Genomic DNA, 16374 nt, shown 5'->3' on the forward strand with positions numbered 1-16374 from the left:
GACTCTTCAGAATAAAATAAAATCAGTATAAAACAGAACCCTTCATCAAAAACTCAGCTTCTAGTATGGGAACAGTGCCACAAGTTTACACATTACCCCACTTAGCAGAATGAGTTTATCATAAGAGAAGAACTATAAAGGGTCACAGTAGGAATGGTTGTTATAATTACTGGACGGTGAAAAGTTTTATGCAGGATATTACACTTGAAATGACTAAGTTTTCAAGAGGTAGAGTAGATATTTTCAGAATCTACTAAGGATTTCAAATAAAGAAAATGAATAAAGCTATATTTTCAGGAAAATATTAAGTTTATTTCAAATAGAATTTTGGGAATAACAAGAGGAATACTAAGATCAGTGTGGAAAGTAAGATTTCTGTGTGAGAATCACTGAGAGCCTTCTGTAGATACAGTGGCAGGAGTGATAATAGAAGTGAAAACCATGTTAATGTGGGGCTGTGGTTGTGGCTCAGTAGTAGATCAAGTTGCCTAGCATGTGTGAGGCACTGGGCTCAATTCTCAGCACCACATATAAATAAATAAATGTCCACCAACAACTAATAAAGATATTTTAAAAACATATTAATGTGAAATTGTTAAAAACCACCAACTGAATAGATACAAAGGAAGGGGAGAATTTTCTTTGAACCCATCTTATTCAACATGTGGTGCCTTTTGATGACATATAAATGGGGAAATAAATTTTTAAAAATAGCCTTTTGATAGCACTGTGTATAAGGCCAAAACAATTATGAAGTATAGTATACATTCTAGGCTAAACACTCAGAAAGGTTGAGCTACTTGAAAGTATCAGTAATATGTATTTAAGAGAAGATGGATGAAACAACTATTAGAGGGAAAAAAGCAATAAAAAGAGAGGTAAGGGTAAAAAAATCATTTTCTCTCTCTCTCTCTCTCTCTCTCTCTCTCTCTCTCTCTCTCTCTCTCTCTCTCTCTCTCTCTCCATTCCTGGCCCCCCTCTCTTTTGGTTCATTAGCTTAGACTAATAACTGCTTTGCTTACTGAATTTAAGAGAACCAGAGGAGAAACACAATTCAGATAAAAAGATAATGCATTCAGTTTTAGATATAAAAAGTATAGGAGAATTACATAATATACTTTATTTTGTTATAAAAATAGATTTGGTTCTGAACAGGCATAGCTATGGATGAGGTTGCCAAAAAAGTGTATGGATTAATAAAACAAAAAAGACAAAGGGTGGAATTCTTGATAGTATCATTTACAAGGACAGCAAGAAAAAGAGAAGTGTAATATTGGCATATTTTATTATCATATAGTATGTGTATATGAACATGCAACAATGAATCCTACTATTATATACAAATATAATGGCCCTGTAAAATGTGGAAAAAAACAAAAGAAAGAATAATAAGCCTGAAACAGACATGGAGGAGGATATAATAAACATGTAAGAAGGGAATAAAGACAGAATGACTCCCATATAAATCAAGAGGAAAGAAAATGGCCCCAAATCAAAATTTTGCAGGCATAAAATGCTTCAGAGGCCTATAAGAACCAAGAAAAAGCCTCAGAATATGGTGTTTAGAGATCATGGATTTTCTTTTTGAAGAGCCATTTTTTTTGTTCAGTGGAGTAACCATGCAAGAACCCTAGCAGATTTAGTATCATATCAGGGATGAGGTAGGAATATAACGAAAATAATTATTTTTTAAGAAGCTTGTCTATAAGTAAATCTAAAGAGCATCTAACGTGAGACAAAACAAAGGTTGCCACATGATTTTCTTTTCTTCTTAGGATGGGAGAAAACTGAACCTATTGATAAAGAATAAGAAACAAGGAAGGGCTGGGGTTGTGGCTCAGTGGTAGAGTGCTTGCCTAACAGGCATGAGGACTGGATTCGATCCCCAGGAACACATAAAAATAAACAAATAAATAAGGCATTGTGTCCATAAAAAATGAGTAAGAAGGAAGCTGATAGAGGTGTTTAAGTGTATAGAAAACAAGCAAGGGTAAGTTGAAAATGGCAGACTATAAAGCTAAGGAGAAAAGATAACCTTTGACAGAAAGAAGAAAGATTCTTACTGGGAGGAAGCAAGGCAAAAAAAAAAAAAAAAGGATGAGCAAAGATGTTGAGGCTAACCAGAAACCAGATGTTGGATTAGATAAAAGAAGCAGTCTATGATTGATGCAAAAAATATAATGTGATTATTTGTAAACAACAAGAGAGGAAGAGTAGGATGGAACCGCTAAGATTTATGACAACCATTTAGGGTAAGGAAAGCTCACAAAAAGCATAGAAAAGAAATACTGGGAAGGTAGTAAATTATGTATTTAGAATACAGCATAAAATTGTGGAATAGTATAATTGGAAAAATTTTATGTTCTAAGGCATAATAAAGTACAAACTCGTTAATTCATTCACTCATCACATTTTTCTTTAATAATTTTATAATAAATGCTGATTAGCTTCAAAGAGTGTATTACAATTCTAATTTTTTTTAGTAAGATGGATTGAATTCAGGGGCACTAGACCACTAAGCTACATCTCCAGAACTATTTTGTATTTTATTTAGAGACAAGGTCTCACTGAGTTGCTTAGCACCTGGCTTTTGCTGAGGCTGGCTTTGAACTCATGATCCTTCTGCCTTAGCCTTCAGAGCTGGTGGGATTACAGGCAAGCACCATCACACCTGGAAAGTTACAATTCTTTCATAGTGGGGATTTCTTTGATATTATCTAAGCACACAGGTGAATACTTTGCCCTTGAAGAAGTCAGTAAATTTTTATTATCATGCAAATAAAAACAACAACTTCACTAAGTAGAATTCAAAAATCAGATGTTTTCTAAATCTGAAAATACCACTAACACTCAATTTCATTTATGTATTTCAGCACAAGCTAGAAAATACTCCCTCTCATAAGCTACATTATATTCAAACCTTTTCTGGAATTTTAAAAGAAGTTTCTAGTTTTAGAAATGACTATGTTATTGTGGTTTGTGCAAAGGAAAATATAACTACAGAAAAGTTATACATAACTACTAGAAAAGATTCCACAACATTTTTAAAATTGTTTTTAGATATTGATGAACTTTTATTTTATATTTATTTATATGCAGTGCTGAGAATTGAACCCAGTGCCTCACACTTGCTAGGCAAGTGCTCTATACTGACCCACAACCCAGCCTTAAGGTTCTACAATATTATAAAACTTTTTCTACAAAATTATGAGAGTTTTTAGTCTATTTATTTTCTATATAATCAAGAAATAAAATGTACTCAACATGGAGGGTTAGAATACTCTGAGTTGCCAAAATAATTACATGCAAATGTTCTCTATACGTAACAGTCAAAGTCATCAAGTTCTGGATAATACATCTATCAACTTTGGTAATAAAAGACAAGACATGGTCTTGCTTGTTACCTAGACAATCTAAGACCTTTATGACCTACATGTAGGATTCTAAAATCCTCAGTTTCTCAATATGCCACTATGAAGACTTGACTGTGGATATCAGACAGTTTGGACACACAAAACAGAAATAAAAACAAGTTCAAAACTCTGTGAACTCCAACGAATTAGCTCAGTTATCAGGACATAGAATATCTCCTAAATGGTTGAACTACTTCTACCAAATATGTCATACTACATATTCTACATAATATATCACACGCTAGATCACATAGCAAAGGCACTGTTTAATCAATAAAGCTGCTATGTTTTCCTAAATTTATAATGTTATGGAAAAAAGCAAGTTTATATTATAAATTTCAGAATATATAGCATGATCTTTGAAACTTCATATACTCCAGGGCTCCTAAGATACAAAGAAGTATATGAAATTCCTGTGCAATCTAATCAAGTAGCCCATACTAAATATCATTAATTCACAATAAATTGCTTCCATTACCAGGAGCAATTAAAATCCACAGAATAAATTTCAATCTACACTGTAATACAAACAGCAATATTCTTCATAGGTAGCTACATTTAAACAATAGGTACATGACTTCTAAAATACATGAAAAAATCAGAACCAAAATGTACCTTCTGTATATTCTCTAATTTTTTCTTTTCAACCTCAAATTGTTTCATCCAGCAATGTCTCTTTTCTTCTTCCTCTTGAAATTGCTTTTCTTCTTTATCCCTCTGAGCTTTGAGAATTTCTTTATCTTTATCTTCTAGTTCTTTCTGTTTGTCTTGCCAGGCTTCAAAAGACTGTCTACATCTTTCTTCAACTTCAAAATATCCAAAATTTATATCAGCATCATCTGCATTCATAAAGAATAATAACAGTGTTATTCTTAAAATCAAATCTGTACAATGTGAATCAATTTAACACATAAAAGTAAATTTGGCTGGTTGCTGTGGTACATGTCTACAATCCCAGCAAACACAGTAAACTGAGGCAGGAGAATCATAAATTCGCGATCAGCCTCGCAACTTAGTGAGGCCCTAAGCAACTTAGGATAACACTGTCTCCAAAAATAAAAGTGCTGAAGAGGTGGCACAGTGATTAATTGCCTCTGGGTTCAATCCCTGGTACCCCCCCCAAAAAAAAAAACAATAAAAAACCCATAATTTTAGATAATTAACATAAATATATTAAAAAAGAAAAGTTATAATATGCAAACACTTTATTGAATACACATGGACATTCCACTGCAGTCAATAAAGAAGCAAAAATACTTGCCTTGCCTTAAAATATTCCATAAAAAGAAAACTATCCAATATTTTTTCAGATAACTATGATTTATCATACAAATTGTCAAAAATATTGAGCAGTGTGGCACACCTGGTAAAGCATGTTCATCCATAGACAATTCACAAAGATCAGGCTCAGGAACCAAATCAGGATTCTCACAATGGGATTTACTTCTCATAAATTCTTCTTTTTCTATTTCAGTTAATATCTAAGAGGTTAAAAGAGTACCAATAATTAAATGAAATCAAGATAAAATAAAATTATGACTTAAGTAGTGAATTAAACATATATAATATAGAATTTTACTTTCTAAAACCTCTGTATATACAAATCTATAGTGCATTGATAATTATTTTCCTCATGAATAAAAATATTTTCACATTCAGAAAATATTTTACCCTCTCAATGTTTTCCAAACCCTAATCATTTTTCAAAATAATTTTTGATAGTAGATAGACATAATACCTTTATTTAATTATTTTTATGTGGTACTGAGGATGAAACCCATTGCCTCATACAAGCTAGGCAAGCACTCTACCATTGAGCTGCAACCCCAGGGCTCAATTCATTTTAAGATTAATCTACCATCTTTAGTTAATATGTTTGATATTTTTTCAAAATGTTTCTATTAATAACTATTTTTCTAATGCATTTCTTTCTTAGGTATAGTGATTGTTCCTGCATAAAAAATTATTAATGAATTCAATATGACAAAAAAGAGAGCTAAAAATTCTCTATTTACCCTGAATTATGCAAAAGTGATAATTTTGATCAACACTTATCCATAATTTTATTCCTATAATACTCCAGTTGGAAAGATAGAAGATATTTACTCCAATGAATCAGCAGCATGATAATTTAAAAAAAATATTCTAATTTATAGTACCACAGAAAGAGTAAGAGTCAAAATTTTAAAATTATATTAAACATCTTAAGTAGAAACAGAGTTAGATAAGAGAGAGGTAAAATGAGAGTAAATTGAACCCAATGAATAAATCTGAGGAAGAGATTCTCTTCAATATATTTGTGAGGTTTTAACCCAATAAAATGCTACACTCCCTTTTAATTTTATTTTTAAGAATCCTTTCTTTTATCTGCTTTTAAAAAGTAATATAACCTCTTATACATTCAAAGTTTCTATACAGTATTTAAGGTCTTTGCTGAAACATCGTAAATTTCTAAGAAAGACAGTAAACACAAGAATATACTCATTGTTTTCCTCTGAACATTTAGGAAAAAAATATCATGCATACTGGTTTATCTATATGAACATTAAATTTACAAATACTGATGGCTCAAATTATTATTTTAATGTTCTCACAGATTGAAATTTGTGTAGTTTCATATACCATTCAAGAGGAAACCATAAAATAAAAAATGACTTGTTTAAAAACAATCATTTTAAATCAGTGAACTTAAAATCAATGAACTCTCATCCTATGTAAGCTTAAAAGACAAATTTCTAATTGCAATATTGAGTATTTTCTGTCAAATGTTGAACATATACCTTCATTAGTTGTTCCTGATTTTCTTTATATTCAGTTGATAATCCTATCCTTAAATGCATATGATTATCAGAAACTGTTCCATAACTATAGCCTAAAAAAGGAAAATATATTATAATATTTTACAAAAAGTTTATAATACTTTATAAATGTAATTTTGAATATTAGAGTACAACACGCCAAAATCTTAAACACCTTCATCATCCTTTAATTTCAGCTTTTATGAGAATAACTTCTTGATCAGCAATAGAAACTCAATAGAACAGAAAAATGAATAAAGAAGAGAGGACATTTGTTGTATTTATTTTAAAAGTAAAAGCAATAAATTTCTAAAGCACTATTAACTCTTTACCATTTTAAAATTCTAAGCTGAGGTTTATTTTCTATGAATTCAGAATCATATAATGTATAATGTTGCAATGGCACCTTGATTAGAAATCAATAAATGTTCAATTATACCTGCCACAAACTAGCAATATAATCCTGCACAAGATAATGAAATTACTATAAGAAAAATATTAATTAATAATTAATATAATGAAGTTAAAACTTATTCGTTATTTAACAAAATTTTGTTGAATTTTATTGTCTTTTTATTGTCTGCTGAAATGTATTACATTTCTTTTACTTTATTCAATTAATGTGTCATATCATGGTAATGCTCCCATTCTTCTTGTTAACTAATTATTAACCCCTATTTGGTCATATATATTTTCTCCATCAATACCAATTCAAAATGTATCTGACATGCCTTTCTGTATGAGATGCTGAAAAGAAAAAATAAATTATCCAGATTACTTTGCAGCTAAGTTTCTACACATAGATATATTTTTCCTAAGTCTTCAATGTCATATCAATAGTAAGTGTAAAGAGAAGTTTTTGATATTTTCATCTATCTGGCCCACACTGTGATGATATAGGAGACTTTGAGTTGGAGACAGGAGTGTGTAGGAAAGAATTTATATCTCTGAACTTCTTAATTATGACAGAAACTTCTTCTGCACTACAGTTCTCAAATGTATGGTGAGGTTGTTTTATGTCTTGGATACAGAGCCTAAAGTCTGGGTCTCTTCAGTCCTGTGAACAGTAATTTATTGCAGTAGCTAGTCATCAAAAATGATTCTTCCAAAGAACTATGCCTCCTGTACGCATGTCCTATGTAGTTCCCTCCTACACTGAAACTAAACTAATGCTATGTAACTAAACAGGATGTGGTAGATATGATACTGTCTGACTTCTAAAAATAGATCATAAGTCTTAGGTTCCACCTTAGTCTCTTGGTATTTTGTCTCAGAACATTGAGTTTCAGAATTCAAATGTTATATAATGAGAAATATAAGCCAAAAGAAAAGGCTACATGAAGATGCCTCCAGTTGACAGGTACTTAGCTGAATTCCCCAATCAATAAGCTACATGAATTGCCAGGCATGTGAATGAGCCCTCTTGGAATCCCAGTGCAGTTGAGCTTCCAGAGGACAGATAGATGTAATCAACATTCAACAAAAATGCATAATAATCCAGGGAACAACTGCCCAGCTGAGCCCAGTCAACTCACAGAATCATAGATATTTTTTAAAATGTTATTTTAAGCCACTAATTTCATTTCACAACAATAAATATTCAGCACATTTATTCTCCCTATAAAACTAAACAAAAATCTTACTGCTTAGAGTGGCTCTGTTTTCTACAACTGAGGTTTCCAATCAATACAACTGTAAATTACCCTCCAATTTATTTTGTATGCTATCTTTATACAGATTTAATTTAAAATATATAGCTTTTTAAAGTGAATTATTATATAATATGAAAATTTTTGCTTCTTGACGTGCTGTAAGAATTCAGTTGCAAATTTTTTCCTAGTTCATTAACACTGAAGAAGAAATTCCTTTCTCCCTTCTTGCTATACTATTGATTTATTCATGTTTTTTAATTTTACATTTTTGATAATTTGAATTTCTTTGGAAAATTATTCCTTGATGTTATCAAATCTATTGTATTAGAGTTGTACATGAGAACTTCTCATAATCTTCTGAACCACTGTTTAATGTAGCTTTATCTTCTTTCATGAAACTAATTTTCTACAATTGTGTTTTCTTTGAATTTTATAATTTGATTATATGATTGTCAATATATTTGTAATATATTTTCATTATATAAATCTTAGTAAAAATAAACTATTAGAATCCCTCATAGTTTAATCATAGTAAATATTATATATCTATTTATAATGGTACTACTGTCAGAAAACATGAAGTCACCCTTCCTCTTCTTTTTTGCATCAATCCATCAGTAAATCCTTTTTTACTGTACCCTAAAAATGGTTGCCAGAACATGACCACTGTCCCTCATTTCTATTCAATCGATTCATCTCTAACCATATAATTCCAAGTCTTGTTGTAATATGGCTATGTCAATGTGTTCTTTCTACATAATTAGCAGAATGCAACTAAAATACTGCTCAAAATGTAAGTCAGATACTCTGCTTACTCACTGCTCAAATATCAATGTCTCATAGAGACTCCTCTAACTGCCTTATTTAAAATAGCAACTTCCAGTCTCTATCCCATTATCTTGCATTTCTTCTTTCATAGCAGTTATCACTATTGTAATATTCCAAATTTATTTGTTTATTGTTTGTCTCCCCACACTGAAACAGTAGAACAGAAGAGTAAGACCTTTACCTGTTTTGTTCACTGCTGTATTCTCAGTGACTACAACAGATTCTGTTATAACAGTAATATTTGTTGAATGGATATCTCTGAATATCCATATTATAATTTATGCTATTTTCATAAAATATGTTGAACTTTAAAAGTTTTTAATAACAAAACATGACAAAACATGAACATTTTTAGATAGTTAAATTATTGATCCAAGTCCTATTTTTTAATGCAAGTATTATTGGACAAATCAAGGTCTGGTTGAACAATTAGCTTATTATCAATTTTCATGATAAGACAAGAAGTGATTAATTCTAGTTAAATTTTGATCATTCCATTATTAGAATAATTCTAAGTAATATTGCCCAGTTCAAGCAAATAAAGTTTGTTAGGCTTTTGTATACAAAGAATTATTTCCTTCCAAAAATGTGTGCATATTGATACTTTTAAAATAGTCCCATACTCAATTTTCTTTTCTTTAATGTAAAGTAATAGGAATCTGGTAATAATTAAAAGTGTGGAAATAATAGGCATGGGGACACACAACTGTAATCCCAGCAGCTAGGAAGGAAGCCTGAGACAGGAAGATAACTCAAAGGTAGCCTCTGTAATTTACCAAGGCCCTAAACAATTTAGCAATACCCTGTCTCAAAATAAAATATAAAAAGGGCCAGACATGTGGCTCAGTGGTTAAGCAACTCTGGATTCAAACTCTGGAACCAAATGAAAAAAGAAAATAACTGGGGAAACAAAATTATTTATAGAGGTATAATGAAGATAGTAAGAAAAAAATATATACTACATCTGATAGTCCATAATACTATAGATATTTTATTAGTGATAAAGGTACATTCATGTACATAGCACAAGATAAGAACAGTGAACAACTTAGTTTGCTAAATTATGTTATCCAAACTTAGTGAAAACTTATCTGCCAATCAAATGAAATCTGAACTTACTTAAAACATTGGTGTCTTCTAAATCCTGAAGGAGGAGTTCTTCAACAGTTTTACTCTTGTTCTTTATAATGTTGATGCAGTGAAGAACTGACTCTGGTAATTCTTCTAAATCCTAAAATAAAAATTACACATAAAATATTCCTCTTTAAAAATTTGAGCAAAATGTGTAAAGGAGGTAAAAGGGCTACAAAAAAGGTAAAGTTCAGACAAATATTTTGCTAAAATTTGCTTTTTACTTTATTTTATGAAGACCCTAACAAAACAAATGAAAAGTTACCTACATATGATTTTATTAACTTTATTACAAGCTGTTTATTTTTAAGTGTCCTTAATTATTGTGTATATTTTAGATTTGTCTCAATGAATTTTATCAACTATTAATGAAAATTGCAAAGTTTTTTCCAAAAAATATATAGGACCTAAATAGAAGAACCAATAACTTATATAAGAAATTAATACTTTCCAAAATTTACTCTATGACTATGAAACACAAAGTTAGTCAAATTCATGAATCACAGGCTGGGGATGTGGCTCAAGCGGTAGCGCGCTCGCCTGGCATGCTTGCGGCCCGGGTTCCATCCTCAGCACCATATACAAACAAAGATGTTGTGTCCGCCAAACTAAAAAATAAATATTAAAACATTCTCTCTCTCTCTCTCTCTCTCTCTCTCTCTCTCTCTCTTTCTCTCTCACTCTCTCTCACTCTTTCTTAAAAAATTCATGAATTATTACATAATATCTATCAATATGGACTATGTAAATATATTTACAAATTTTCAAATTAAGTAAATATATTGATAGTAATTTACAAAATGTAAAAATGTAGTTCTTCCATAAATACTATAACTAGTTAGAAAATATGATACAAAGATATAGGCATAATAACAGCAAATATTTAACATATAAGGAGTAATTTTAATAATAATCTAGAAACTAGAAATCCACATCTATTTGACTATAAAACTTCATTGATGGCCCTAAAAATACAATGTGGATGAATCAATTTAGATATTTTTGATACAGAAGAACATTACATACACTGATTTCATCTAATAAAATATTTTCTGACATACTGGGTTTCCCTCTAATAAGTTAAGGTTTTCAACCATATTTCTTTCTCTCCATATTCACTAATAGAATTCAGTGCTTATTTTGAGAAGGGATATCAAAGATAAAGAGAAAAATGTTGCTTTTCCCCTTATCATTACAAAAAAGCAAACAAAATTCAATGTTATAAACTAATTCCTGGTATTTACTCTTCTATCCTCTGTCCTACACTGATATTTCTATTTCTCGTTTAATTAAGAAGTCTTTTAAGATACCTGGATTGTACAAAATGTTATTATGTCCTGCCATATATAATTTGCAATCCCTGAATCTAAAAAATGAGATATGTATACAAAATATACCAAGAAAATCAATATTCCTACTGAAAAGAATTTGTGTTAAAAGGCTTAAAAATGCAATACTTAACACTTACTGCATCACTACCTTCACTTAGAGTTTCTGAGTTTGACTCACTCTCAACCTCATCTTGTTCCAAGGAGGAAATACTGATTTTATCCAATTCAGCTTCTATCTCTTCTTTGAGTTTTGCATCATCATTATCACTGTCTTCCATCACTCTTTATATTAAAAAAAAACAGAAAATAAAAATAAAGAGGCTATTATGTCTCTAAAAATTGTGTGTTCTTTAATTTTGCATATCAGTCCAACATGTTTCATTCAAACCTATTTTAACAAACTTTTATCATACCTTATTATCATTGTACTATATGTTAAAGAATATTGTTTTACCTCTTCATTAACTTATCTTTTCAAAAACATATTTCACTATAAAATGTTCAAATCTAATATTAATTTTATATTTCTTTAAGAGAAAAAAATATATAGAAAATGAACTGGCTTACCTTCCAAAATCAAGAGATTTCAAAGTAAAATTCCACATGGGCCCAATTAATAAAAACAACATTGAATATCTTGAATATTTAGAGATTAAAATACTTAGAAAATAATAATCTAAGTATGGGCAAAGCATATGGCTTTTTGTAGTCATTGAGAATACTGGTAATTCTGTCATAGATATAGACAGCCACAGCTTTTGCTAACATGACACATAATGACAGATAATACATGACAATCTAAATATTATACATATAACCTAAACTTTATAAACTATAAAATAGCCTAATGTTTATTTTATTTAAATTGTTAATGCTTGTAATGGATATAGGCACAGCAATGTATTATAGCATATCGTCACATCATCATTATCAAGTTCACTACCACCATCATTAGTTTCCATATATAGAGTATCTGTAATAAGCCAGGTAATAGAAGATACTTAAGTAAATTACGAACATTAAAAAAATGTAACAGGATAAAGATGATTGTAGTTCTTGTATATATGACAAAACCAAGGTTTGAAGATATTACTTAACTGTCCAAAATCATTATGCTAGTAAATAACAGGGCAGAATGTTAACTCAGATATACTAATTTTAAAGTCAGTGCTCTTTCTACTACTAAATGGTATCAACTCAGCTGAATTCTTTATCTATCTGACAATCCTTCTGTATGCCATCACCTAGTCCAATCATGTCCAAATTAATGGTTAGGACCCATTAATTAATCAAGAAATTAATTAAGAAATTATTCACTCTTAATCACTAAGTTTTAGTGACAGGATGAGAAAGAAAAGGAAGTGCTAGGATAGGGTAGAAAACAAATATAATGATTCTATATATTAAGATAAAATTGTTTAAAATTTTTCAGTTATGAATACACACATATATATTCACATATGCATGAGTTAAATGAAATATATTTTATTAGTACTTTTTTTATTTACTGTAGATCTTAGTCACATAGCCACATCAATGTTTATAGCAGTTCACAATAGCCCTTCAAAAGATGAATGGATAAAGAAAATGTGATGTATATATACATATATACACACTGGAATATTACTCAGCCTTAAAGAAGAATGAAATTATGGCATTTGCAGGTAAAGGATGGAGCTGGACTGTATCATGCAAAGAGAAATAAGCCTATCCGAAAAAACAAAGGCCGAAAGTTTTCTATGATGTGCAGATGATAATTCACAATAAGGCAGGGACTAGGCAAGAATAGAGGTACTTTGGATTATGCCGAGGGGAGTAGGAGAGGGGAGGGGATATGGGGCTAGGAAAAACAGTAGAATGAGTTGGACATTATTACCCTGCGTGCATATATGACAACACTACCAGTATAATTCCACATCATTTACAACCAGAGAAATGAGAAGTTATATTCTATCTATGTATGATATTTCAGAATGCATTCTATTGTCAGGTATAAGTAATTAGAACAAATAGAAAAACTTTTTTAAAGTTTGAAATATATCAATCAGCTCTTATTTTATTTTTAAATACACTCTTCCAAACTTTCATTGTTTCCTGAAGGCACTGGCCTTTCTACCTGTGTTCTTGTTCTTTTCTTCCTTCCTTATCCTTTTCCCCATTCCTTCCTTAATTCATTCCCTTACTCATTCAATTCAAAACTAACTTTTTGAGAATGTGCAACATGCATTCATAGCAGTGCTGGGTGCTACAAATACATTGATTAAGTACAGTCTGGTTAATGATGAAGATTAAATACCCTCACTTCACTATTTCTTTTCATGAATCCCCTTCTTATCCATCCTTCAGGAATAGGAGCTCCTCTCCCTAATAAACTGTCATACTTTACCTGTAGGCTGATTCTAAAAACTTCTTACTTATTGAACATTGTTTTGTGCATTATTTCTGTGTTTACTACTTTATCATACATTTTTTATTCCTTTGTTCCTCCTCTCCATAAAAACATGACCAAGGCACTCCCACACTTAAAAAAAAACACTGGGACTCTCCACTAATGATAGATATCACTTATCTTTCTTTCACAAATAAGTGATTTAATCAGACTGATTCCATGTGTGTTGACTGAAATCCTAAGAATTTATCCTAGAAAAATGAAAACTTAGATTTACACCAAAATTTTTACATAAATGTGCACAGTAGCTTTATCCATACTAGCCCTCAAATGAAAAAACACCAATGTCCTTCAACAGGTGAGTGATTAAATAAACTCCAGTAAATTCATACCATTCAACACTACTCAGCAATCAAAGGAATGGACTATTGACACATACAACAATACAGGTAAATCTCCTTGCAACTATGTTGATTAAAAAGTAAAAAACATGATTTCATTTATATAACATTTTGAAATCAGAAAAATTAATAAATGAGGACAGCTTAGTGGTTAAGGTGTTAGAGGGAGCATGAGTTATAAAACACCATCATGAGGGATTTTGTAGTGCTAGAACTATTCTGTGTTGGTGGCTGAAGATAAATGAACTTATTCAGCTGATTAAAATTGCATAGAACATAGTACACATAAAATAAAGGAAAACTGAACAAAATTAGTAGATTTTATCAATGTCAACATTCTGGTTATATTACTGTATAATTAACAAAATATTACCATTGGGAGAATTTGCAAAGAGTACAAGAACATTTTTGTACTCACTTGTAAAGCTAATAAATTTTTAATTAAAGCTATACTAAGTATGCACAAAGTTACATAAGTTATGGCTCCATAGAACATGGTGCAAATTATTTAAAATGGTACAACTGCTATTATTCTTGTAAGAAAGTATTCAAAAGGACTAACTAAAAAAGGCAAATGGCAGGAAAATAGGACAACAGAAAATCTCTTTTTTGGTAACTACACACACATACACACACACACACACAAACACACACACAGAGTTTTTAGACACAAAAAGTTCTTGAAGAAATTGGGGAATTTTAACAGTTATGTCATACCTTCATGTTGACTGGTTTTTTTAAAAAAAAACACGAATATACACTATTTTCATAATTTTAAAAGCTCATTTAAACCATTCAATTTCCCACAATCTTCTCCCTTCAAAACACAGCAAAACAACCAACAGAACAATACTAATAATTTAATTCCAAGTCATTCAATAGCTTTCTTAGGTGAAAAATTTTTTAGACTTTGTTAATGTGCTTATAAAATAGAATGCACAGGTACATGAAACTTTATATAGAAAGAAGGGCAGGCAAATAGGGTGAAGGTAAGAATAATTTCCTTTATATTTCCACTTCTATTTATCTCTGGTTCCTAACACAAGCCCCATTCAATGTTTCTATATCTGAGCACAAATGGAAATTTACATTTTACACAGCAACTGTTTAAAAAGAGAAGCAGATTAATTTTAACATATCCTATTTAACAAATATTCAAATATCATTTCTGCTTATAATGAATAGGCCAGCACCATGGTCTACTCCTGTAATCCGAGCGGCTGGGGAGGTTGAAGTAGGAGAATCCAAAGTTCAAAGCCTACAAAAGCGAAGTGCTAAGCAACTCACTGACAACCTGTTTCTAAATAAAATATAAAATAGGGTTGGGGATGTAGCCCAGAGGTCGAGTGCCCCAGAGTTCAATCCCCGGTACCAAAAACAAACAAACATATAATGAATATAAAGTATTATTATCACTATTTTATTTGTTTATTTATTTGTTTATTTAGTACTGGGCTGGAACCCAGGGCCATGAACACGCTAGGCACTCACTCTACCACTAAGCTAAATTCTCGTCCCTAAAAGTTATGAGTTATTAAGATAAAAATTAAAATTTGCATTGTGGTTCTGCACACGAATTCTTTGAAGTCCGGCGGGTATTTTACACCGACAACACTTGTCAACAGACACCGGTAGCTAGTGGTTTCCTTCCAGGACAAGACTGGCTGCTCTAGATGAATCCCCGTAGTAAACTGGCTATGGCAAAAAAAAATTTCAAATTGATAAGGAAACACTTGAAGGTGGCACGAAACTGCCCAAAGTGACAGGGCTTAAGTAACTCCCCCTTTGGTCTCTACAGAAAAGGAAGGGAAACCTACTTCACGAAGTAACAAAAATCATGATTTGTGTGGAATCATGAAAGCAAGAGAAAGAGAGGGAGGGAAGGAGAGAGGAAAAGGAAAGAAGTGGCACTTGGTGTATTTTAGGATGTGGGGGAGAGGCTCCGTAGGCGGCCAAGTTGGATCTTAAAGTTCTAAGGGAGTTTCCAGAACTGAAAGGAGCCTCGAGGTGAGCGGACTCGCGCGCGGTTTCTCTCTGGGCGCGCGGTTTCTCCCTTTCCCGGAAGCCTGGCCCTGGCGGACAGGGGTCCACCTGGCTCTGCGCTTCCGCCGCTCGACCTCGACTCCCCCAACCCAAATCCCTGCGTTGAAAGGTCTGGCTCACTCACCAGCAGCAAAATTCCCTGGTTTGCTCGTAGGACAGCGCCCAGATCCTCTAAACAAATGGTAACCACGGCAACAGCCAATCCCAAGAAAGATGGAGCAGCTTTTCATTACAGGTGCCCCCAAAGGACAAATAACCTCGATTCTAAGTTGGACCGAGCGCTGCACTTCAGTAGCAGGACCCAGGAGTCTAATTTCTCTTTCCAGGTACATTTTAATGTTCAAATAATTTGGGAAAATACTTAATGAAAAAAATGACAATTTTCTAT

General features: G+C 31.6%; 1 protein-coding gene across 1 annotated transcript in view; it reads right to left on the minus strand.

Moving 5' to 3' along the window:
- Lrriq1 (leucine rich repeats and IQ motif containing 1) overlaps positions 1–16156 on the minus strand; it is a 182134-nt gene extending 165978 nt beyond the window's left edge. Inside the window, exons 1-6 of the mRNA XM_078053052.1 lie at positions 16111–16156; positions 11291–11435; positions 9811–9922; positions 6194–6285; positions 4777–4894; positions 4029–4252 (exon numbers count right to left, since the gene is read on the minus strand). Of these exons, the coding sequence (XP_077909178.1) occupies positions 4029–4252; positions 4777–4894; positions 6194–6285; positions 9811–9922; positions 11291–11431 (687 nt within the window). The 5' untranslated portion in view covers positions 11432–11435; positions 16111–16156. The remainder of the gene's footprint in view (positions 1–4028; positions 4253–4776; positions 4895–6193; positions 6286–9810; positions 9923–11290; positions 11436–16110) is intronic.
- Positions 16157–16374: the final 218 nt, after the last annotated feature.

Source organism: Ictidomys tridecemlineatus, chromosome 6, assembly GCF_052094955.1.
Source record: "Ictidomys tridecemlineatus isolate mIctTri1 chromosome 6, mIctTri1.hap1, whole genome shotgun sequence".
Classification (NCBI taxonomy): domain Eukaryota; kingdom Metazoa; phylum Chordata; class Mammalia; order Rodentia; family Sciuridae; genus Ictidomys; species Ictidomys tridecemlineatus.